The 24,587-nt window shown below is 38.6% G+C and overlaps 1 protein-coding gene across 6 annotated transcripts in view; it reads right to left on the bottom strand.

The window, feature by feature from the left end:
* ITGB1BP2 (integrin subunit beta 1 binding protein 2) overlaps positions 1 to 24,587 on the bottom strand; it is a 37,433-nt gene that overhangs the window by 5,900 nt on the left and 6,946 nt on the right. For 5 of the 6 annotated variants that reach the window (XR_816942.2, XR_816940.2, XM_059883507.1 and 2 more), the window contains one exon: positions 22,767 to 22,805. The exons of the other annotated variant lie outside the window; for it this stretch is intronic. Coding sequence is in view for 3 of the 5 variants with exons in the window: in XM_059883507.1 (XP_059739490.1) it covers positions 22,767 to 22,805 (39 nt within the window). In the remaining 2 variants the exon portion in view is untranslated. The remainder of the gene's footprint in view (positions 1 to 22,766; positions 22,806 to 24,587) is intronic. 6 annotated transcript variants of the gene reach the window in all.

Raw genomic sequence — 24,587 nt, forward strand, 5'->3', positions numbered from 1 at the left:
TCAAGGACAAAATTTAAAAATACTTGGAGACAAAAGAAAACGAAAACACAATGATCCAAAATCTATGGGAGACAGCAAAAGCGGTTCTAAGAGGGAAGTTTATAGTGACACAAGGGACTTCTCTGGTGGTCCAGTGGATAAGAATCCTTGATCCCAATGCAGGGAGCCCCAGTTTGATCCCTGGGCAGGGAACTAGGGCCCATATGCTACAACTAAAGATTCTGTATGTTGAAACTGAAGATCCCACATGCTGCAACTAAGGCCTAGTGTAGCCAAATAAATAAATAAATACAGTGATATGAGATTACCTGAAAAAACAAGAAAAATATCAAATAAACAAATCTGACACCTAAAGGAACTAGAAAAAGAAGAACAAAAGATAAAGTTAGTAGAAGGAAAGAAAACAGAGAGAAATAAATGAAATAGTGACTAATAAACAATGGAAAATATCAATGACACTAAAAGTTAATTCTTCGAAAAGATAAATAAAATTGATAAACATGTAGCCAGATTCATCAAGGAAAAAAAAAAAAAAAGAAACGAGGGGCTTACCTGGTGGCTCAGTGGTAAAGAATCCATGTGCCAATGCAGGAGACTCAGGTTCAATCACTGATCTGGGAAGATCCCACATGTCACAGAGCAATTAAGCCCATGTGACACAACTATTGCGCCTGTGCTCTGGAGCTTGTGAGCCACAACCACTGAAGCCCATGAGCCCTAGAGCCTGTACTCCACAACAAGAGAAGCTACCACAATAAGAAGCCTGGGTACCTCAACTAGAGAGTAGCCCCCTCTTGCTACTGCTACTAAGTCGCTTCAGTCGTGTCCGACTCTGTGCGACCCCATAGATGGCAGCCCACCAGGCTCTGCCATCCCTGGGATTCTCCAGGCAAGAACACTGGGGTGGGTTGCCATTTTCTTCTCCAATGCATGAAAGTGAAAAATGAAAGTGAAGTTGCTCAGTCGTGTCCGACTCTTCTCAACCCCATGGACTGCAGCTTACCAGGCTCCTCCGCCCATGGGATTCTCCAGGCAAGAGTACTGGAGTGGGGTGCCATTGCCCCCTCCGCCTGTGCAACAATGAAGACCCAGCACAGCCAAAAATAAATAAACATTTTTTTTAAAAAAACCGAAAGGGTCCTAATCAATAAAATCAGAAATGAAAAAGAAAGTACAATTGATACCATAGAAATTAAAGGGATCATAAGAGACTACTACAAACTATACGCCAATAAAATGGACAACCTAAAAGAAATGGACACATTCCTAGAAATGCACAATCTCCCAAGACTGAACCAAGAAGAAATAGAAAATATGAACAGACTAATTGCCAGTAATGAAACTGAATCAGTGATAATAATAAAAAAATCTCCCAAACAAACAAAAGACCAGGATCAGATGGCTTCACAGGAGAATTCTACCAAACAAACAGTTAAAGATGAGTTAACACCTATCTTTCTCAAGCTATTAAAAAAATTTGCAGTGGAAGGAACACTTTGGAACTCATTCTATGAGGCCAACATCACCTTGATACCAAAACCAGACAAGGATATCACACAAAAAGAAAATTATAGGCCAATTATCAGTGATGAACTTAGATGCAAATATCCTCAACAAAATATTAGCTAACCAAATTCAACAATACATTAGAGGATCATACACCATGATCAAGTGGGATTTATCCCAGGTATGTGAGAATGGTTCAATATCTACAAATCAATCAATGTCATATACCACATTAACAAATTTAAGAATGAAAATCTTATGATCATCTCAATAGATGCAGAAAAAGCTTTTGACAAAATTCAGCATTCACCTATGATTTAAAAACTCTCTACAAAAGTGGTATAGAAAAAAAGGGAATTCCCTGGCAGTCCAGAGGTTAGGATTCTGTGCTTTCACTGCCAAGGGCCCAGGTTCAATACTTGGTGAGGGAATTAAGATCCTACAGGCCAAAGAGTAAAAAACAAAGTGGGTATAAAGGGAACATGTGTGCATGTGTGCTCAGTCACTCAGTCATGTCCAGCTCTTTACAACCCCATGGACTGTAGCTCACCAGGCTCTTCTGTCCATGGAATTTTTCAGACAGGAATACTGGAGTGGTTTGCCATTTCCTATTCCAGTGGATCTTCCTGACACAGGGATCAAACCTGCATCTCTTGCATTGGCAGGCAGATTCTTTACCACTGTGCCACCTGTGAAGCCCACAGAGGGAACATACCTCAACATAATAAAAGCCATATACGACAAGCCCACACTTAACATCATACTCAATGGTTAAATGCAGAAAGCATTTCCTCTAAAATCAGGAACAAGACAAGGATGCCCACTCTTGCCACTTTTATTCAGCATAATAGTGGAAGTATTATCCATGGCAATTAGACAAGAAGAAGAAATAAAAGGCATTCAAATTGAAAGGGAAAGAAAATTGTCATTTTTTGCAGACCACCTAATACTATACATCGAAAATTCTAAAGACACCACCAAAAAAAGAGTAGAGCTCATCATTTGGTAAAGTGCAGGATACAAAATTAATATACAGAAATCCATTGCATTTCTATACACTAACAATAAACTACCAGAAAGAGAAATTAAGGAAACAATTTCATTTACAATCACACCAAAAGGAATAAAATACTTAGGAATAAATCTAACTAAGGAAATAAAAGACTGGTACTCAGAAAACTATAATATACTGATGAAAGAAATTAAAGATGACACAAACAGGTAGAAAGATACACTGTGTTAATGGACTGGAAGACCTAGTAGTTAAAATACTACCCACGGTGATGTACAGATTCAATGCAATCCCTAACAAAATACCCATAGTATTTTTCACAGAACTAGAACATATAATTTTAAAATTTGCATGGAAACACAGAAGATCCCTAATAACCAAAACAATTTTGAGAAAGAACAGAACTCAAGAATGATGCTCTCTGACTTCAGACTATACTACAAAGCTATAATAATCAAAGTAGTATGGTACTGGCACAAAAACAGATACATAAATCAGTGGAACAGAATAAATAAATAAAACCACACACCTGGGTCAATTAATCACAATGGAAAAAAGACAGTCTCTTCAATAAATGGTACCAGGAAAGATGGACAGCTACATGTAAAAACTGAAATTAGAACATTATATAATACCATATACAAAAATAAACTTTAAAACTCCTAAAACAGAACACAGGCAGAACTCTCTGTGACATAAATCATAGCAATATTTCTTTGGATCTGTCAATTAAGGCAAAGGAAACAAAAGCAAAAATAAGCAAATGGGACCTCATTAAATGTAAAAGCTTTTGCTCAACAAAGAAATGATCAAGAAAATGGAAAGGCAGCCTACTGAATGGGAAAAAAATATTTGCATATTATATGACAGACTAGGGGTTAATATCCAAAATATATAAATACTACATACAGCTCAATATTAAAAAAAAAAAAAACCTGATTTAAAAATGGGCAGAAGATCTAAATAAATATTATTCCAAAGAAGACACACAGATGGTCAACAGGTGCTCAACACTGCTAGTCATCAGAGAAATGCAAATCAAAACCACATTGAGATATCACCTCACACCTGTCAGAATGGCTATCATCAAAGAGACAACAAATAACAAGTGTTGGTGAGGATATGGAGAAAAGGGAACCCCAGTACACTATTGGTGGGAAGGTAAATTGGTGCAGCCACAGTGGAAACGAGTATGGAGATTCTACAAAAAAACTGAAAACAGAATTACCATATGATCCAGCAATTCCACACTTGGGCATATATCCAAAGAAAATGAAAACACTAATTTGAAAACAGAAGGTTCAATGCAGGATACAGGATGCTTGGGGCTGGTGTACTGGGATGACCCACAGGGATGGTACAGGGAGGGAGGTGGGAGTGGGGCTCAGGATGGGGAACACGTGTACACCCGTGGCGGATTCATGTTGATGTATGGCAAAACCAATACAATATTGTAAAGTAATTAACCTCTGATTAAAATAAATTTATATTAAAAAAAAGAAAATAGAAATAAACACACACACACACACAAAGAAAACAGATGTACCCCAAAGTTCATCAGTTCAGTTCAGTTGCTCAGTGTGTCTGACTCCATGGACTGCAGCACACCAGGGTTCCCTGTCCATCACCAACTCCTGGAGTTTATTCAAACTCATGTCCATTGAGTCGGTGATGCCATACAACCATCTCACCCTCTCTCGTCCCCTTCTCCTCCTGCCTTCAATCTTTTCCAGCATCAGGGTCTTTTCAAATGAGTCAGCTCTTTGCATCAGGTGGCCAAAGCACTGGAGCTTCAACTTCAATAATTCTAATGAATATTCAGGACTGATTTCCTTTAGGATGGACTGGTTGGATCTCTTTGAAGTCCAAGGGACTCTCAAGAGTCTTCTCCAACACCACAGCTCAAAAGCATCAATTCTTCAGCATTCGGCTTTCTTTATAGTCCAATTCTCACATCCATACATGACTAGTGGAAAAACCATAGCCTTGACTAGACGGAACTTTGTTGGCAAAGTAATCTCTCTGCTTTTTAATATGCTGCCTAGGTTGGTCATAACTTTTCTTCCAAGGAGCAAGGGTCTTTTAATTTCATGGCTGCAGTCACCATCTGCAGTGATTTTGAAGCACCCCCCCCCCCAAAATAAAGTCTGTCACTGTTTCTACTGTTTCCCCATCTATTTGCCATGAAGTGATGGGACCAGTTGCCATGATCTTAGTTTTCTGAATGTTGAGTTTTAAGCCAACTTTTTCACTCTCCTCTTTCACTTTCATCAAGAGGCTCTTTAGTTCTTCGTCGCTTTCTGCCATAAGGGTGGTATCATCTGCATATCAGACATTATTGATATTTCTCCCAGCAAACCTGATTACAGCTTGTGCTTCATCCAGCCCAGCATTTCTCATGATGTACTCTGCATATAAGTTAAATAAGCAGGGTGACAATATACAGCCTTGATGTACTCCTTTCCCTATTTGGAACCAGTCTGTTGTTCCATGTCCAGTTCTAGCTGTTGCTTCCTGACCTGCATACAGATTTCTCAGGAGGCAGGTTAGGTGGTCTAGTATTCCATCTCTTTCAGAATTTTCCACAGTTTATTGTGATCCACACAGTCAAAGGCTTTGGCATAGTCAATAAAGCAGAAGTAGATGTTTTTCTGGAACTCTCTTGCTTTTTCAATGATCCAGCAGATGTTGGCAATTTGATCTCTGGTTCCTCTGGCTTTTCTAAGTCCAGCTTGAACATCTGGAAGTTCATCGTTCACATACTGTTGAAGTCTGGCTTGGAGGATTTTGAGCATTACTTTACTAGCGTGTGAGATGAGTGCAATTGTGTGGTAGTTTGAGCATTCTTTGGCATTGCCCTTCTTTGGGGTTAGAATGAAAACTGACCTTTTCCAGTCCTGTGGCCAATGCCAAGTTTTCTCAATTTGCTGGCATATTGAGTGCAGCACTTTCACAGCATCATCTTTTAGGATTTGAAATAGCTCAACTGGAATTCCATCACCTCCACTAGCTTTGTTTGTAGTGATGCTTCCTAGGCCCATTTGACTTCACATTCCAGGATGTCTGGCTCTAGGTAAGTGATCATACCATAGTGGTTATCTGGGTCATGAAAATCTTTTTTGTATAGTTCTTCTGTGTATTCTTGCCAACTGTTATTATCTTCTGCTTCTGTTAGGTCCAGTTTCTGTCCGTTATTGTGCCCATCTTTGCATGAAATGTTCCCTTGGTATCTCTAATTTTCTTGAAGAGATCTCTAGTCTTTCCCATTCTATTGTTTTCCTCTATTTCTTTGCATTGATCACTGAGGGAGGCTTTCTTACTGGAACTCTGCATTCAAATGGGTATATCTTTCCTTCTCTCCTTTACCTTTTGCTTCTCTTCTTTTCATAGCTATTTGTAAGGCCTCCTCAGACAACCATTTTGCCTTTTTGCATTTCTTTTTCTTAGGGATGGCCTTGATCCCTACCTCCTGTACCATGTCACAAACCTCCATCCATAGTTCTTCAGGCACTCTCTCTATCAGATCTAATCCCTTGAATCTATTTCTCACTCCCACTGTATAATCATAAGGGATTTGATTTAAGTCATACCTGAATGGTCCAGTGATTTTCCCTACTTTCTTCAATTTAAGTCTGAATTTGACAATAAGGAGTTTGTGATGTTCATAGCAGCATTATTTACAATAGCCATGATATAGAAGCAAAGTAAGTGTACATTAACAAATTAATGGATAAAGAAGATGTGTTAAAGAATAAAATTTTGCCATTTACAACAACATGGATGGACCTGGTAGGTATTATGCCTAGTGAAATAAGACAGAGAAAATAATTTGTTGCCACTTATATGTGAAGTCTAAAATATAAAATTATGTATAAAATAAATAAGCTACGTGGATTTCCATGGTGGTCCAGTGGTTAAGAATCCACCTGCCAGTGTAGGGGACATGAGTCAGATCCCTGGTCTAGGAAGATACCACACGCAGCGGGGCAACTAAGCCTGAGTGCCACTACTGAAGCCTGCATGCCCTAGAGCCTGTGCTCCACAACAAGTTACTGCAATAAGAAGCCTACACACCAGAACTAGAGAGTAGCCTCAGCTCGCTGCAACCAGAGAAAGCCCATGCGCAGCAATGAAGACCCAGTGCAGCCAAAGAAAAATAAATAAGCTACAAGGATATACTATACAACACAGGGAATATAGCCAATATTTTATAATAATTTAATTTTTTCAAGTTCTGCTTATTTATTTATTTATTTATTTGGCTCTGCTAGGTCTTAGTTGTAGCACACAGAATCTCCAATCTTCGTTGTGGCAAGCAGGATCTTTAGTTGCAGTATGCAAACCCTCAGTTGTGGCGTGTGGGATCTAGTTCCTCGACCAGGGATCAAACCCAGAAGCATGAGTTCTTAGCCACTGGACCAGCAGGGAAGTCCCTATAATTTTAAATGCTATATAATCTATAAAAATTTTGAATCATTATGTTATATACCTGAAACTAGTGTAATATTATAAATCAACTATACCTCAATTTATAAATTGTTAATAGTTAGCAAGGGTGATGAGAATCAGACTCATATATACTGCTGATGGATTTACAAATTAATATATCCTCTTTGGAAGACAATCTGGCAAAATCTATTAAAATTAATAATGCACAGAATATTTCACCTAGCACCTACACATCTAGGATTTTATCCTATTGATATACATATTGGCAAAGGTGCATGAATAAACATATGTACTGCAGGAGTGTTTGTACCAAGGTGAAAACCATTTATATATCTATTAACAGAGGATTTGTTATCTACATTATGATATATCCACAAAATGAAAGTTAATTTTTTTAATTGGAGGAAAGTTGCTTTATAATGTTGTCTTGCTTTCTGCCATACAACAACATGAGTCAGCCATAATTATAGATATAATCCCCTCCCTCTTGAGCCTCCTTCCCCTCCCCCCATTGCATCTTTCTAGGTCATCACTGCTGCTGCTGCTGCTGCTGCTAAGTCACTTCAGTCGTGTCTGACTCTGTGCGACCCCATAGACAGCAGCCCACCAGGCTCCCCCGTCCCTGGGATTCTCCAGGCAAGAACACTGGAATGTGTTGCCATTTCCTTCTCCAATGCATGAAAGTGAAAAGTGAAAGTGAAGTTGCTCAGTCGTGTCTGACTCTTAGCGACCCCATGGACTGCAGCCTACCAGGCTCCTCTGTCCATGGGATTTTCTAGGCAAGAGTACCGGAGTGGGGTGCCATTCACTGCTCTTCAGGTCATCACAGAGGAAGTTAATTTTAAGAAAGAATTCTACACAGCAATGAAAAAGGACAAATTATTATTATTGTTATTGGCAGCGCTGCATGGCTTACAGGGATCTTAGTTCCCTGACCAGGAATCGAACCCAGGCCTCTGGTAGTAAAAGCCTGGAATCTTAACCACTGAACAATTAGGGAATTCCCAAGAACAAATTATCGATACATTGAAAATAGATGAAGCTCTAAGACAATGCTGAAAGAAGTCAGATTCAAAAGAGTTCATACTCTGTATGATTCCATGTATATGAAATTCAAATATAGGCAAATCTAATCTATGACTATAGAAGTCAGAAAGCGGTTAATCTTGGAACTGGATAATGACTGAAAGAGGTCACGAGGAGCTAGCCTCTGTAGTGCTGGAAATGTTCTGTTTTGAGCTGGGGGTTGTTTCATAGATGTATTCATACACAAAAATGTATACTTCAGATTTGAACATTTTACTGTATGTAAGTTATACCTCAGTGGAAAAAATGAGGTGAATTATATACTGATAGGAATGAATTTTAAGATATATTTTAACTGTGTGTGGAGATACATGTATATCTCTGTCCATATATATATATATATATATATATATATATATATATATATGGAACATTGGCAGTAAAGCAGAGGAAACAATGAATAACTACAACTCTAATGGGTAATTGCTGCAGCAGACTCTTGCTCTGAAGTCATCTGATCCCTGGTGGCCAACAATGTAAGTTTTAAAAGCCCTATGTTTACAGGTGTTGTCTAATTGGAGTTCAGGCCAAGAATAGAGAAAACAGTAGGACAGCAATATTTGAAGGGAAATAGCTGAGAATTGATTTTTTTTTAATGCCAACATTAAAACTCAGGAATCCCAAACAGGAAAAAGAAAACAAAGAAAGGAATCTCCACTCGGACATTTTTAATGAAACTTCAGAACATCAAAAAAGATTGTAAAAGAAACAAGAGAATTTGTGTCTACTTATAGTACACAATACTACCTATGACATATTCTTGTCCCTCAATAGAGAAAAAAATAGAACGGAAATATAAATCTAATCAAGTCTCTAGCTCTCATCAGTATTTAGGAAATACAAGGAACAAGAAAATATCACCACAGGGATACAATTACTAAAATGTATCTTATGGAAAGTGCTATGAGACAAATCACTCAGTTTCTTGAACTAATAAATCTCATGGGAGTTAAAAAAAAATGGTGGGAGAAGGAACGGGCACCTATAGATTAAGAGACTTAAGAAACAGGGACTTCCCTGGTAGTCCAGTGGTTAAGAATCTGCCTTCCACTACAGAGGACATGGGTTTGATCCCTGGTCAGGGAACTAAGATTCCCACATGGTGTGGGGCAAGTAAGCCCCCGTGCCACAACTACTGAGCCAGTGTGCCACAACTAGAGAGCCCATACCCCACAACTTGCGAGAAGCCTGCAAGTCACAATAAAGAGCCCGAGCAGTGCAACAAAAGATCCCTCATGCCACAACTAAGATTCAATGTAGCCCTAAATAAATAACTAAGTATTTTCTTTAAAAAAAGAAACATATCAACCAATTGCAGCATATAACCTGTGCTTGGATCATGATTCAAACAAACTAAAAATAAACACACAAACATTTATAAGACAATCAGGAAAATTTGAACAATGACTGTACACTTGATGAATATAAGAATTTTTTAGAGGTGATCGTTTTGTTGTCATGTTTAAGAAAAGTTCTTATGTCTTACAGATACATACCAAAATATTTATGGATGAGATGAAATAATATGATATCTGATATTTGCTTCAGAATAATCTTACATGGGCAGAGAAGCAGGAGCTAGCAAAATATAGATGAAACAAAATTGGCCATGAGAGCCAAAGCAATCTTGAGGAAGAAAAATGGAGCTGGAGGAATCAGGCACCACCCCAACTTCAGACTATACTACAAAGTTAAAGTAATCAAGATAGTATGATACTGGCACAGAACACAGAAATATAGATCAATGGAAGGATAAAAAGCCCAGAGACAAACCCACACACCTATGGTCACCTAATGTATGACAAAGGAGGCAAGAATATACAATGGAGAAAATACAGTCTCTTCAATAAGTGGTGCTGGGAAAACTGGACAGCTATATGTTTGTTTGTTTATTTGGCTGTGTCGGGTCTTAGTCGTGGCATGCCCTATATTCAGTTTCCATTGCAGCACATAGGATCTTTTAGTTGCGGCATGCAGAATCTTTAGGACTTTCCTGTAGTTCAAATGGTAAAGAATATGCCTGCAATGCAGGAGACCAGGGTTCCATCCCTGGGTCAGGAAGATCCTCTGGGAAAGGGAACAGCAATCCACTTCAGTATTCTTGACTGGAGAATCCCATGGACAGAGAAGCCTGCTGGGCTACAGTCCATGGGATTGCAAAGAGTCAGACACGATTGAGTGACTAAACCACTTGCAGGATCTATAGCTATGGCATGTGCGGGATCTCTTTTTTACCTGCAGCATGAAAACTCTTAGTTGCAGCATGTGAACTCTTACTTGGGGAATGTGGGATCTAATTCCCTGATCAGGGATTGAACCTGGGACCCCTGCACTGGGAGCTTGGAGTCTTAGCTACAGGACCACCAGGAAAATCCGCTGGACAGCTACATGTAAAAGAATGAAATCAGAATACTCTCTAACATTATAAATAAAAATAAGCTCAAAATGGATTAAAGGCCTAAATATAAGGCTGGGCAATATAAAACTCTTACAGGAAAATACAGACAGCACACCCTTTGACATAAATTGAAGCAAGATTCTCTCTGACGCACCTCTTAGATTAATGGGAATAGAAACAAAAATAAACAAATGGGACCTAATTAAACTTAAAAGGTTTTGTACAGCAGAGGAAACTATAAACAAGATGAAAAGACAACCCTCACAATGGTAAAAAAAATTTGCAAACAAAGCAACTGACAAAGGATTAATCTCCAAATATAAAACAGCTCACGCAGCTCAATACTGAAAAAACAAATGAGACTGTCATATAGAATGAAGTAAGTCAGAAAGAGAAAAACAAATATTGCATAATATCACTTATATGCAGAATCTGGAAAAATGGTACAGGTGAATTTATTTGCAAAGCAGAAATAGAGACACAGGGACTTCCCTGGTGGTCCAATGGCTAAGACTTCGAGCTCCCAATGCAGGGGGCCTGGCTTCAATCCCTAGTCAGGAAACTAGATCTCATAGGCTGCAACTAAGAGTTTGCATGCCACAACTAAAGACCCTGCATGCTGCAATGAAGACTGAAGATCCCCCATGGTGCAACTAAGACCCAGTGCAGCCAAAGAAAGAGAATATAGAAAACAACGGCAGGGCTTCCCTCGTGGCTCAGTGATAAAGAATCCGCCTGCTAAGGCAGGAGACCTGGGTTTAATCCCTGGTCTGGGAAGATCCCACATGCTGCAGATTAACTAAGCCCGTGCGCCACAACTACTGAGCCTGTGCTACAATTTCTGAAACCCATGTGCTCTAGAGCCTGTGCTCTGCAACAAGAGAAGCCACCACAATGAGAAGCCTGTGCACAACTAGAGTAGTCCCTGCTCGCTACAACTAGAGAAAAGCCTGCACAGCAATGAAGACCCAGCACAGCCGTAAATAAAAATTTTTTACTTAAAAAAAAGAAGAAAACAACTGCAATCATCATAATAGTGAAATACTAGTGGCATTCACCTTAAAGTCAGAACAAAATCAAGAATATTCACCTGTTTTCTCAACTAATACTGAATGTTGCTCTGCAGGTTCTAGCCAAAGCATGAAGACAAAAGTTAAAATGCTGTAAAGGAAGAATCATAAAATGTCCTTGTTTATATATGATATATAGACAATACAAGAGAATGAACTGAGATACTATTAAAATTAAATAGAAATAGAGTTTAAGTTTTAAATCAATAACTTTTCTCTATAAAAACAATATCCAATTAGAAAATGCAATGGGGGGAAGATCTAATTCATAGCAGTGAAAAAAATGATAGGAATAAACCTAACAAGAAACATACAAAATACTGACATGAATAAAATTACAGAATACTACTGAAGGCTATAAGTATGAATATTTGACAAACAGATAGATGTACAATATTCCTGAATGAGAAGTTTCATTATTTAAAAACTTTTCAAGTAAGTATAAATTTCTACAACAATCTCATTGGGATTTGTGAGGTCAGGGATAAGAGTACTAAACAAGTTGGTTCTGAAGTTCATCTGGAAGAACATATAAAAAGAGCCAAGAAACTTTTAAAAGATAGAAGAAGTAAGGGAAGCTTTGCCTACCAAATATCAAATTATTATATAAAGTTGTGAAATAGTTCAAGAATAGACAAATATATCAACGGAACTGAATAGAGAAGCAGTTATGTGTGAGAATTTAGTTTATGACAAGTATTGCATTTCAAATCTCTTCTGAGGCACCAAAGTAAACCAAAACAACATACAAAACATGTACAAACCCGAAAGGATAAAAAGTTCTTGGGATTTTCTCGATGCAGGAATGTCATTTGAGAAACTGTAGCTGAAATATTAATAGTAGCTGGGAAGAGATTTTGATCTACTACAGAGGATACAGATAAGAAGGGGCCATTTCACCAGAAAAACTATGCAAAGATCCAAGACACCAGGTACAGCAGAGGATGCACATGACATATGGGGCTGGAAACAGAGTTTAACAGAAATTTGGTACAGGGGATACTTTCTAAGACCCCCAGGGGATGCCTGAAACCACAGATAGTACCAAAACTTATAATATACTGTTTTTTCCCTATATATATTAGTATCTATGATAAAGTTTATTTTACAAATTAGGTACAGTAAGAGAATATCCAAATTGCCAGCATCTACTCTTATACTTTGGGGCCATTACTAAATAAAATAAGGGTTATTTGAACACAAGCACTGTGACACTGAGACAGTTGATCTGATAACTTCTAGGAGGTTACTAAGTGATTAATAAGAGGGTAGTGTATACAGCATGGATGTGCTGGACAAAGGCATGATTTACATCCTAGAGTGGGATGTCACAAGATTTCATCTTGCTATTCAGAATTGTGTTCAATTTAAAACTAATAACCCAATTGAAAAATGGACAGAAGATTGAAACAGACATTTCTCCAAACAAAACATACAGATGGCCAATAGGCACATGAAAAGATGCTCATCATCGCTTAATTATTCAAGAAATGCAAATCAAAACTATAATGAGGTACTACCTCACACCAGTCAGAATGGCCATCACTAAAAAGTCTAAGTCCCTGGCAGAATTCCAGTGGTTAGGACTCAGCGCTTTCACTGTCAGGTCCCAGGTCTGACCCTTGGTTGGGGAATTAAGATTCCGCAAGCCACGCAGTGTGGTCAAAAAAAATGTGTACTAGTAATAAATTCTGGAGAGTGTGTGGAGAAAAGGGAACCCTCCTACATGGTTGGTGGGAATGTAAATTGTATAGCCACTAGAGAAAACAATATGGATGTTTCTCAAAAAACTAAAAATAGACCTATGTATAATATGATCCTACAATCCCACTGTTGGCATATACCCAGACAAAACTATAATTTGAAAAGATACATGCACCCTTATGTTCATAGCAGCACTATTCACAATAGTCAAGACTTGGAAACAACCTAAATGCCCATCGACAGATGAATGGATAAAGAAGATGTGGTATGTATGTTTACACAATGGAATATTAGCCATTAAAAAGAATGAAATAATGCCACTTGCAGTAACATGGATGGACCTAGGGATTATCATACTAAGCAAAGTCAGTCAGAAAGAGAAAGACAAATACTAAATGAACATAATCTATGAAACAAAAACTGACTTACAGATACTGAGAATAGACTTGTGGTTGCCAAGAGAGAGGGTAGAGGTGGGAAGGACTAGGAGTTTGAGATTAGCAGATGCAAACTATTATATATAGGATGGATAAACAATAAGGTCATACTGTATAGTACAGAGAACAATATTCAATATCTTGTGACAAACCACAGTGGAAAAGAATATGAAGAGAATATATATATATATACATGTATAACTGAGTTACTTTGCTATACAGCAGAAATTAAATACAACATTGTAAATCAACTATACTCCAATAAAATATTTTTTAAAAACTTACAAGTTGCTTATTTCTGGAATTGTCCGTTTAATGTTTTCAGACTACATTTGACTGAGGGTAACTAAATCATGGGATGTGAAACCATGGATAAGGAGGACTACTATATTCAGTAAAAAATGCTTACCATTTCCTGAGACCAGAAGAAATGCAAAATAAAAATGAGCTACCATTATTTGCATATCTTGTTGATAAAAATTTTAATTCATAACAAAATATCGAAGAGGGTTTTGGGGAAACTGGTACCTCGTACACTGCTGGGTGGCCATGTAAACTGAAACAGCCTTTGTGGAGGGAAACTGAGCAGTATATATTAACACTTCAAATGTGTAAGGATATTTATAACTCCTTTCCAGCAATCCCACTTCTAGGAATCTATCCTCAAAAAATATTAGTATAAATATTCAAAGATACATGTATAATGATTTTAATTGCTGCATAATTTGTAATATTCAGAGAAGGCAATGGCAACCCACTCCAATACTCTTGCCTGGAAAACCCCATGGATGGAGGAGCCTGGGAGGCTGCAGTCCATGGGGTTGTGAAGAGTTGGACACAACTGAGTGACTTCACTTTGACTTTTCACTTTCATGCATTGGAGAAGGAAATGGCAACGCTCTCCAGTGTTCTTGCCTGGAGAATCCCAGGGATGGGGGAGCCTGGTGGGCTGCATCTATGGGGTTGCACAGAGTCGGACACGACTGAAGTGACTTAGCAGCAGCAGCAGCAATTTGTAATATTAAAAAACTGTCAACAACTTAAGTGTTCGCCAATAGCAGAAGAGTTAAATAAATTATGGCATATCCATACTATGCAGCACAAAAAAGAATGTCAGAGATCTATATATATTGATGTGGAAATATTTTAAAGGACAATAAAGTGATACGCTTAACAATTAAGCTACAGAAAAATATTTATAGAATAATTCCAAATTGGGCAAAAAGAAAAACCAAACCTCTCTATAAAAACATAGGTATCGCTCATACTTTTACTATGTCTCTACATGTTGTATGCCAATATGCTTATAAATGTATAGAAAATGTAAGAATACACACCAAATTTCTTATGGTGACTTCTTCTGAGAACAATTTAAGAGTTCAAATACTGTGTTTTCCATTTTATTCACATCTGTATGTTTTTGTTTTTTAAAGATGAAGGAAGCTCATACTAGTAAGTTAAATGTTTGTATCATATTGATGCAGATGATACTGAAATCTATCTTCAGCACTGATTTTTCTCATGAACTCTAATTTTGCATTTCTAATTAACTGCCTGCGAGCATTTCCACTGGAGAAGGCAATGGCAACCCACTCCAATACTCTTGCCTGGAAAATCCCATGGACAGAGGAGCCTGGTAGGCTGCAGTCCATGGGGTCGCTAAGAGTCGGACACGACTGAGCGACTTCACTTTCACTTTTCACTTTCATGCATTGGAGGAGGAAATGGCAACCCACTCCAGTGTTCTTGCCTGGAGAATCCCAGGGACGGCGGGGCCTGGTGGGCTGCTGTCTATGGGGTCGCACAGAGTCGGACACGACTGAAGCAACTTAGCAGCAGTATCAGCAGCAGCAGCATTTCCACTCACATCTTTTGCAATCATTTCAAACTCGTATCTAAAATAAAATTCACTATTGGAATATTCATATAATATTAGTTCTAGTTCCCAGTTTTCCTGTTTCTGTTAAAAGCACTAACCTACCTGTTACTTAAGTTTGAAGCCTTGTGATAATTATCTTATACCATTCCCTCTTTATCAGAAAAAAATCAAGCCCAAGGTTTTTTTTCCTTCTTTTTAAATAATATCTTACATATCTCCTTTCTACTTTCCTTATCACCCTAACTCAGGCCTTTCATTCAACAAACATATATTAAGCACATAATATATATATGCGCTAGGCAGTTTTAGATGCTGCATATAGTGCAGAAAGACTTATATGCTAGTGAATGAGAGAAATAATGTACAAGAAAAAAATAATTATGCAATATTGTTAGCATTTATAATGCTTATCTTGTACTAGGTACTATGATAAGCTATGAGGTAGATATTAAATGAGATAGACTTATCTCATTTAATACTCCTAATGACCCTATGATATAGGCACTGTTATTAATCCCATTTTATAGTTGGGGAAACTGAGGTCTATAGCTCTTAAGTACTTTAAGGTCACATAACTAGTAAGTAGTCAAGATTTGAACCCAGGCAGCCTGATGTTATATTAATAGTTTGTCCTCTTAACTGTTATGTTATATTGCTTCTCATGTAAGGAAACCTCAGCAGATGATAATGGATATGGGGAAAATCAAACAGGGTAATGTGATAGTACCTTGGCGAGTAGGTGCTAATTTAGAGAAGATGGTCAAGAAAGGCCTCACTGAGAAGTGTGATTTTTTTTTGTTTAATGGAAGAACTCAAATTTGACCTATGAAGCTTCTCACTCTGCATTTTGCTAATTACATAGGCATTATGTGGTTTCTATGTATTTACTACAAATTGGCACCTGGATCCAAAGACTAGATCAAACTCGGATTCCATCCCTTTCATATGACTATAGGATAGACATAATGTCTAATATCTTTGCTCACTATTTATCAAGGATTGCAGAACAGTGATATCCTAATTTTATTTCTTTTTATTAATTGGAATGGTTTTGGAAAAAGACATGTCCCTTCATCTACCCAGTTCATCCAGGAAAGGCAGGATAAATACTTGATTATCTCCCTTTATTGATTAATTTTTGAGATAATGAATTGTTTCCCTATCATGAGTGGTGATAGTTGAATTGTTTCCGTATCATGAGTAGTGATAGTTGAGCTGTGAATGTTAAGAAAGAATCACCTATTCAAAGACCTGGAGAAAGACTATTCCAGGTAGGGGGAACAGGTAGTACAGAGGCACTGAGGAAGGAGTGAGTTACAGTAAGTTTAAGGAACATAGAGACTAGCAGTGGCCATATTACTTTCACTCCTTCTGATGTTGTGGACTCAGTGCTTGTGTCCTCTAAAATTCATACATTAAAATCCGACCCTTCAATGTGATGGTATTAGGAGATGGGGCTTTGGGGAGGTAACTGGGCTGTAGCCTACCAGGCTCCTCTGTCCATGGGATTTTCTAGGCAATAGTCCTGGAGTGGATTGCCATTTCCTTCTCCAGGGGATATTCCCAACCCAGGGATTGAACCCGGGTCTCCCGCATTGTAGACAGATGTTTTTACCGTCTGAGCAACCAGGGAAGTCTAACTAGGATTACAAGAGATCGTGAATGGGATTAGTGCCCTTATACAAGTCATGAGAGAGCTTGCTTTCTCTCTTTCCTCTCCACCTGGTAGAGGTCCCTCATCAGAACGTGACTATGTTGGTACCCTGATCTCAGACTTCCAGCCTCCAGAACTATAAGAAATAAATTTATTTGTTTATAAACCACCTAGTCCATGGTACTTTGTTATAGCAGCATGAGTCAACTAAGACATATCTTTTAAATACATTATTCTCTCCTCCCTTCTTACTACCACACCCACTTAAGTTTGAGGTCTCATCTTTCTCTCTTAGACTACTGCAACCATCTTCAATTGGTTTCACTGTCTCTTTCTTCCACCCTAGTCAATTAACTTCTTACTCACCAAAAGCTTTCAATTCAGTGTATAAATCTTTTTGGTGAGAATGAATCTAAAGTTTTAATAATGGATGTCATTGGCAAAATAACACTGATTTAATGGATGGAGGTATTTGCTGGAAAGTAGTGCTAGAAACGAAAGACTACAGGCTTTGTACTCAAACCTGGATTTGAGTCCCAGTTCTGACTCTTGATAGATGTGTGACCTAGAGAAAATTATGCAACCTCCCTGAAGCCCAGTTTCATCATCTATTAAAAAAATAATAATAATGCTTTTAATACACTATTGTGAGAAGTAAAGGAGAATATATATTCTCATTTGAGATATATGTATATATAATATATACAAAGAGAAATAACAGATAAAGTGTGCATGTACACATGCACATTTTTTATTACAATACTTAGATCATAGTAAAGGCTCAATAAAGAGCTTTTTTAAAATTACCCTTCCCGTCATGTATCTTGCAGAAGTTCCAGTTTCAGTGATGACTGCCACATGTTTAAACTTCAGTCATTGCTAAGAGTTGTCCAAGAGTCATCAAAGAATATCTAAAACCTAAGGACCCAACTGGGATTTTAGAAGACGATTTTAGAAGATAACCACACTACTCTAGCCTAGCAGCATCCCTTTGACAAGCCTATGTGGGAATCAATGAGGCCCTTAGTTCATCAGTGATATCTCATATTGATATAACACTTTTCCAAATCACTTTTCATCTCTGATCACCTCATCTCTAACTTAAGTGGGACCCCCACCCTGGTACTTTACCTGTCACTTTATCCAGATCAGTAATTATCTCCCAATTACATCAGATTCAGTGTTTCTGACTCTAGGACCCCTGCCTCTACTGTCCTCTCTGTCTCTTTCTGCTCCCAAAGTCCCAGAACACTGCTAGAGGGAGAACCAAGCAGACCAACATAAATTCATGCTGTCCAATTTCAACTTGGTCCTCACAGCTGCTCAGCAACCCTTTTATTTGTCTCATATGTTCCCTGGCAGTCTCCCCAAAGAGGCTGTTTCAGACCTTCCTCTTTCTCCTCAAATTATAAACTCCAATCTCCCTCCTTCTACTTCCACAGATTTCATATTAGACACTTTCATCAGATCAACTGTCCATCCTGCAGCAAATCAGTAATATCTTTCTCCCTTCCAGCCTTGTCCTCTAGCCATCCAGTTTCCTTCCCGGGACAGCAATCAATGTTCTTGATCTCTTGTTTATCCTTTCAGAAATATTTTATGACTCTACAAGCTAAAGTACAGAGAAGAGGGAACTTGCACTGGTCGTTAAAGGTAAGTAGAATTTGGGTGGGTAGAGAGAAAGGAGATGCTATTCCAAGCAGAGGAAACATCCAGGGCAAAGGCACAGAGGTGGAAATGAATAAGATATATTTAGAAAACAGGGTATAGCAAGAAGAGTAATCCCCTGAGAAATAATCCCAGCTGCTGCCTCAAGAGCTACCTCTCCTTTTCTAGTTCTGACTTCAGCCTGATCATTGCTTCCCTGACTGTCCTGCTCTACATACCAGCAGAGAAGAAATCTGACACTGCATGGCCCCTCACCCATCTTATCTTGCCTGGACCTCCGTTACTATTTATTGAACCATCTGTTTCATTCCTGCTAAAGAGGTCCTAGCTTCTTCCTGAGTCAGTCTCTAGGCCAGACACCCTCCATTTCTTTGGTCACGTAGACAATTTCCTCACACCGCTGAAAATAGGACAATTAATATAGAATATGCATTGTACAGACATTATTGATCTTACCAATATATACAACAGAGAACCTATACAACAGAGATGGAATTGGCAAAACCCAGACTATGAAACTCTACTGAAAAACAATCCAACTTCCTCAACAAAAAGTTGAAAGGAAAAAAGTGACATATAATACATATTCAATCACAATGTGTGGATCTTAGATACTGATTCAAACCAAAAAAGCTGTAAAATTATTTTGACATTTATGAAACTATTAGAAATTTAAATGCTGACTTGATATTTAATGATATCAAGGAAATACTGCTTGTTTATTTTATGTGCGCTAATGATACTACAATTATGATTTTTAAAAAAGAATCCTTACCTTTTAAAGATACATAATGAACTATTTAGGTATGGGATGACATCATATCTGGAATTTGCTGCAAAATATTATGGTACAGAGGAAACAGATGGAACGAGAGTGCCCAAGAGTTGATACTAGTTGAAGCTGAGTGTTTAGTAAGGGATTCATTACAGTATTCAGTCTACTTTTGTACATGTTTTACATTCTCCATTAAAATGCTTTTTAAAATGTTATTGAATTATCAAGCATCTGATGAAAGTGTGTGTATTAATCTGAAGGAGTGGAACAGGAGGAGCTGGAATATGAGAAGAGGAAGGTCTGGAACAGCCTCTGTGGGGAGAGTGCCAGGGAATGTATGAGACAAATAAAAGGGTTGCTGAGCAGCTGCAAGGGCCAAGTTGAAACTGGACAGCATGAATTTATACTGGCCTGCTTGGTTCTCCCTCTAGCAGTGTTCTGGGACCTTGGGAGCAGAGAGAGAGGGGACAGTGGAGGCATGGGTCCCAGAATCAGTAACACTGAATCTGGTGTAACTGAGAGAGAATTACTGATCCAGATGAAGTGACAGGTAAAGTACCTAAGGGTCCCACTTAGGTTAGAGATGAGGTGATCAGAGGTGAAAAGTTGTTTGGGACACTGGTCCCCAACCTTTCTGGCATGAGGGACTGGTTTCGTGGAAGACAATTTTTCCATGGACCAGGGGGTTTGGGGATGGTTTCGGGATTATTCAAACACATTACATTTATTGTGCACTTTATTTCTATTATTATTATATCAGCTCTACCTCAGATCATTAGACATTAGATCCCAGAGGTTGGGGATCCCTAGTTTAGGAAAGCATTATATCAATGTGAGATATTACCAAGAGCCTTGCTGGTTCCCAGAGAGGCTTATCAAAGGGACTCTGTTAGGCTAGAGGGGTATGATATCAAGCTCCTCTTCTAAGATTTTAATTGGATTTTAGGTATTTGGATATTCTCAGATGGCTCTTGAACAATGACTGAGGTTTTAATCAGTAGCCATGTGACCTCAAGCAAGCTATGTCCTTCTCTGAGCTTTGGTTTCCTCATCTATAAAAACTGGGGATAATAATCCTCAGAGATCAGGTGTGAGGATTAAGTAAAATAATGTGGGTAGAAGTGTCCTACACAGTGGCATTCTATATATGATGTTTACTCCCTCAGGAGGTGAATACAATCATACATAATGCTGAAGCTAATGCAATTGTATGGTAAATATGTTATCACTTCACAGACTAGCAAAACCTGAGTGTCAAGAAAAATTTTATTTTCTGGGAATTCCCTGGTAGTCCATGCTTAGGTGTCCAGGTTCAATCCCTGGTTGGAGAACTAAGATCCAACAAGTCATTAGGTGCAGCTAAAAGAATCCTATTTTCTTACTGAAACATTATAAAATTGGATATTGGAAATGTGTCCCTCTTCTCCAAGGGAAAAAAAAAAAAAGAAACACCTCGACCTTCCCAAAAGGCCAAGGTGAAAGCTTTTGGTGAAAAGAAAGAAGAATAGTAGCGGTACTAATAATAGGTACTTACTATATGTCAGATACTGATCTAAATCTGCATTAGCTATTATTATTATAATACACAGATCTAGACCTCAAAGCAAAGATATGGCCTAGAGAGAAAAATGCATGAGTCATTTGCCTGTGGGTGGTATTTGAAGTCATGGGCATAATTAAGAGTGTCTAGAAGAGAGTTATATATATCAATATATGAAGAGACCTAGAGAGCATATTAAAAAGAAGAGACATCACTTTATGGGCAAAGATTCATATAGTCAAAGTCATGGCTTTTCCAGTAGTCTTATACAGATGTGGAGTTAGAACATAAAGAAGGCTGAGCGCCAACGAATTGATTGCTTTCAAATTGTGGTGCTGGAGAAGACTCTTGAGAGTCCCTTGGGCTGCAAGGAGATCAAATCAGTCAATTCTAAAGGAAATCAACTCTGAATATTCATTGGAAGGACTGATGCTAAAGCTCCAAAACTTTGGCCACCTGATGCAAAGAGCCAACTCATTGGAAAAGATCCTGATGCTGGAAAAGATTCAAGGCAAAAGGAGAAAGGGGAAGCAGAAGTTGAGATGGTTAGATAGCATCACCGACTCAATGGAGATGAATTTGAACAAACTCTGGGAGATAGAGAATAGAGGAGCCTGGCGTGCTATAGTCCATGGGGTCACAAAGAGTTGGACACAACTTAGCAACTGAACAACAACAATGAAGAGACTGAGCCTAGGACTGAGTCCTGAGGAACTTCATCATTGAATGGCCAGTAAGAAGAGGAGGAGCCTGTAAAAGAGACTGAAATAAATGGCCAGAGAAGTAGGAAGACAACCAAGAGGAGTGATGGGTCATAGAAGCCATGAAATGTACTTCAAGAGAGAAACCATCATTAATGTCAAATTTTGCTTGAGAGTTCAAGTAAGATAGGGACTAAAGTATCCATTGGATTTAGTGACTTGGTGGCCCAGTCAATGGTAATCTTATCACCCCAGATTGAGGCAGTTAGAAGACATATTGAAGTGTGTTGTGAATGGACTAGGAAGAAGGAAATGGAAAAAGAGTAGTTATTTTAAGAAGTTTGGTTACAAAGGAGAGAAAGGAATTAATAGTAGCTGGAGAGGAATATGAAGTCAAGGGAAATTGTTTTTGTAAGACTGAGGAGACTTGCACATGTTTAAATGTCAACGAAAATATCCAGAGAGAGAAAGGCTGAACAAACAGGGGAGAGAGAGGATAATTAATGGTGTGAGGTTTCCAGAGAGGTGTGAGGGAATACGATACAATGCACAGTGGAAAGAAATGAGAACTATAAAAGGAGGCAGGGAGAGTATTTGTGCTATTATGAATAACTATGTAGATGTGATGGTGGGAAGTAGATGATTAAATAAGATAATACATGTAAAGCACTTAGTATAATGGTTGGCAGGTTAGTTTGTATCAGAAATGGTAGCTATGGTTATTGTTGTAGTGGTGGTTAATAATGTTATACACCTGCTTGAAACTCATATTTTGGGTTTGGGGCTATGTAAAAGGATCTAGTATACTACTTTATTAATGCTGCAAATTTTAAGCTTTATATATCAAGTTTATATACAAGGGTTACTTGAAATTTTTGATTCCTCACCTCCATCCTCTCCAGGAATTCTGAGTAGTTGCTGGTCCCCTGATTTTGATAAGATAGAAAAAAGTTGTACATTTAAGATTAGTGTACTTTATACACTCTTCTATATATATTTTACATCTCTAAATTTAAAAAAGTACATCCTTTAAAGCCCCTTTTGATGTTTCACCCACAGAAAAATGACATTAAAAGTAAACTTTTGGACTTGCCTGGTGGCTCAGTGGATAAGAATCCATATGCTGATACAGGGGACATGGGTTTGATCCCTGCTCCAGGAAGATTCCACATGCTGCAGAGCAACTAAGCCTGTGCACCACAACTTCTGAGCCCACGCGCCACAACTACTGAAGCCTACACCTGCTAGAGCCTGCGCTTCACAACAAGAGAAGCCACCACAATGAGAAGCCCAAGCACTGCAATAAAGAGTAGTTCCTGCTTGCTGCAACCTAGAGAAAGTCCATTCACCGAAACAAAGACCCAGTGCAACCAAAATAATAAAGTGTTCCTACTTTAAAAAAATAGTAAACTTTTGAGCTCATTTTGCATGCTAGGAAGGTGATGCTCAAAATCCTTCAAGCTAGGCTTTAGCAGTACATGAACCAAGAACTTCCAGATATTCAAGCTGGATTTAGAAAAGGCAGAGGAACCAGAGATCAAATTGCCAGCATTTGCTGGATCACAGAGAAAGCAAGAGAATTCCAGAAAAACATCTACTTCTGCTTCATTGACTATGCCAAAGCCTTTGACTGTGTGGATCACAACAAACCATGGAAAATCCTTAGATGGGAATACTAGACCACTTAACCTGTCTCCTGAGAAACTTATACAAGAAGCAACAGTTAGAACTGGACATGGAACAACTGACGGGTTCAAAACTGAGAAAGGAATATGACAAGGCTGTATACTGTCACTCTATTTAACTTACATGCAGAGTATTCAAAATGCCGGGCTGGATGAATCACAAGGTGGAATCAAGATTGCCGGGAGATAAGATAAGATAAGATAGCATCACAGACTCAATGGACATGAGTTTGAGCAAACTCTGGGAAATAGTGAAGAACAGGGAAGCCTGGCGTGCTACAGTCCATAGGGTCACAAAGAGTCGGACATGACAGCAACTGAACAACAACAAACTTGTGGGATTTCCCTGGTGGCGCAAGTGGATAAGAATTTGCCTGCCAATGCAGGGTTCGATCTCTGCTCCAGAAGATTCCACATGCCTTAGAGCAACTAAGCCTGTGCACCACAAACACTGAGCCTGAGTTCTATGAGCCACAGCTACTGAGACCACGTGCTGCAACTACTGAAGTCCATGTGCCTAGAGCCTGTACAACAACAAAAGAAGCCACCTCAATGAGAAGCCCGCATACCGCAATGAAGAGTAGCCTCCACTTGCCACAACTAGAGAAAGCCCATGAACAGCAACAAAGACCCAGTGCAGACAAAAATAAATAAAATTATTTTAAAAGAACTTTTTTTTTTTTAGTCTAGTAAACTTCTAGACTTCCCTGGTGGTTGAGTGGTTAAGACTCCAAGCTTCCACAGCGAGGGGCACAGGTTTGACCCCTGGTTGGATAACTAACATCCCGCATGCCACCTAGTTAGAAAGGATCTGGAGGGTTCAGTTCAAGGGGAAAACTTTATTTGCACTTGAATGAGAGCAGAGAGCTAAGCCAGAATTATTGAATATCCTGGAGGTCTAGGAATCCCCTTTATTTCTGTTTAAACTTTCCTGCAAGGTAGAGGAAAGGTAGAGGAAACTTTCCTGATGCATTCTCTAACATCCCCTAATCTTGCCTCAGTTTCCAAATTCTCAGCCACGCT

The sequence above is a fragment of the Bos taurus genome, chromosome X, assembly GCF_002263795.3.
Source record: "Bos taurus isolate L1 Dominette 01449 registration number 42190680 breed Hereford chromosome X, ARS-UCD2.0, whole genome shotgun sequence".
NCBI classification, from domain to species: domain Eukaryota; kingdom Metazoa; phylum Chordata; class Mammalia; order Artiodactyla; family Bovidae; genus Bos; species Bos taurus.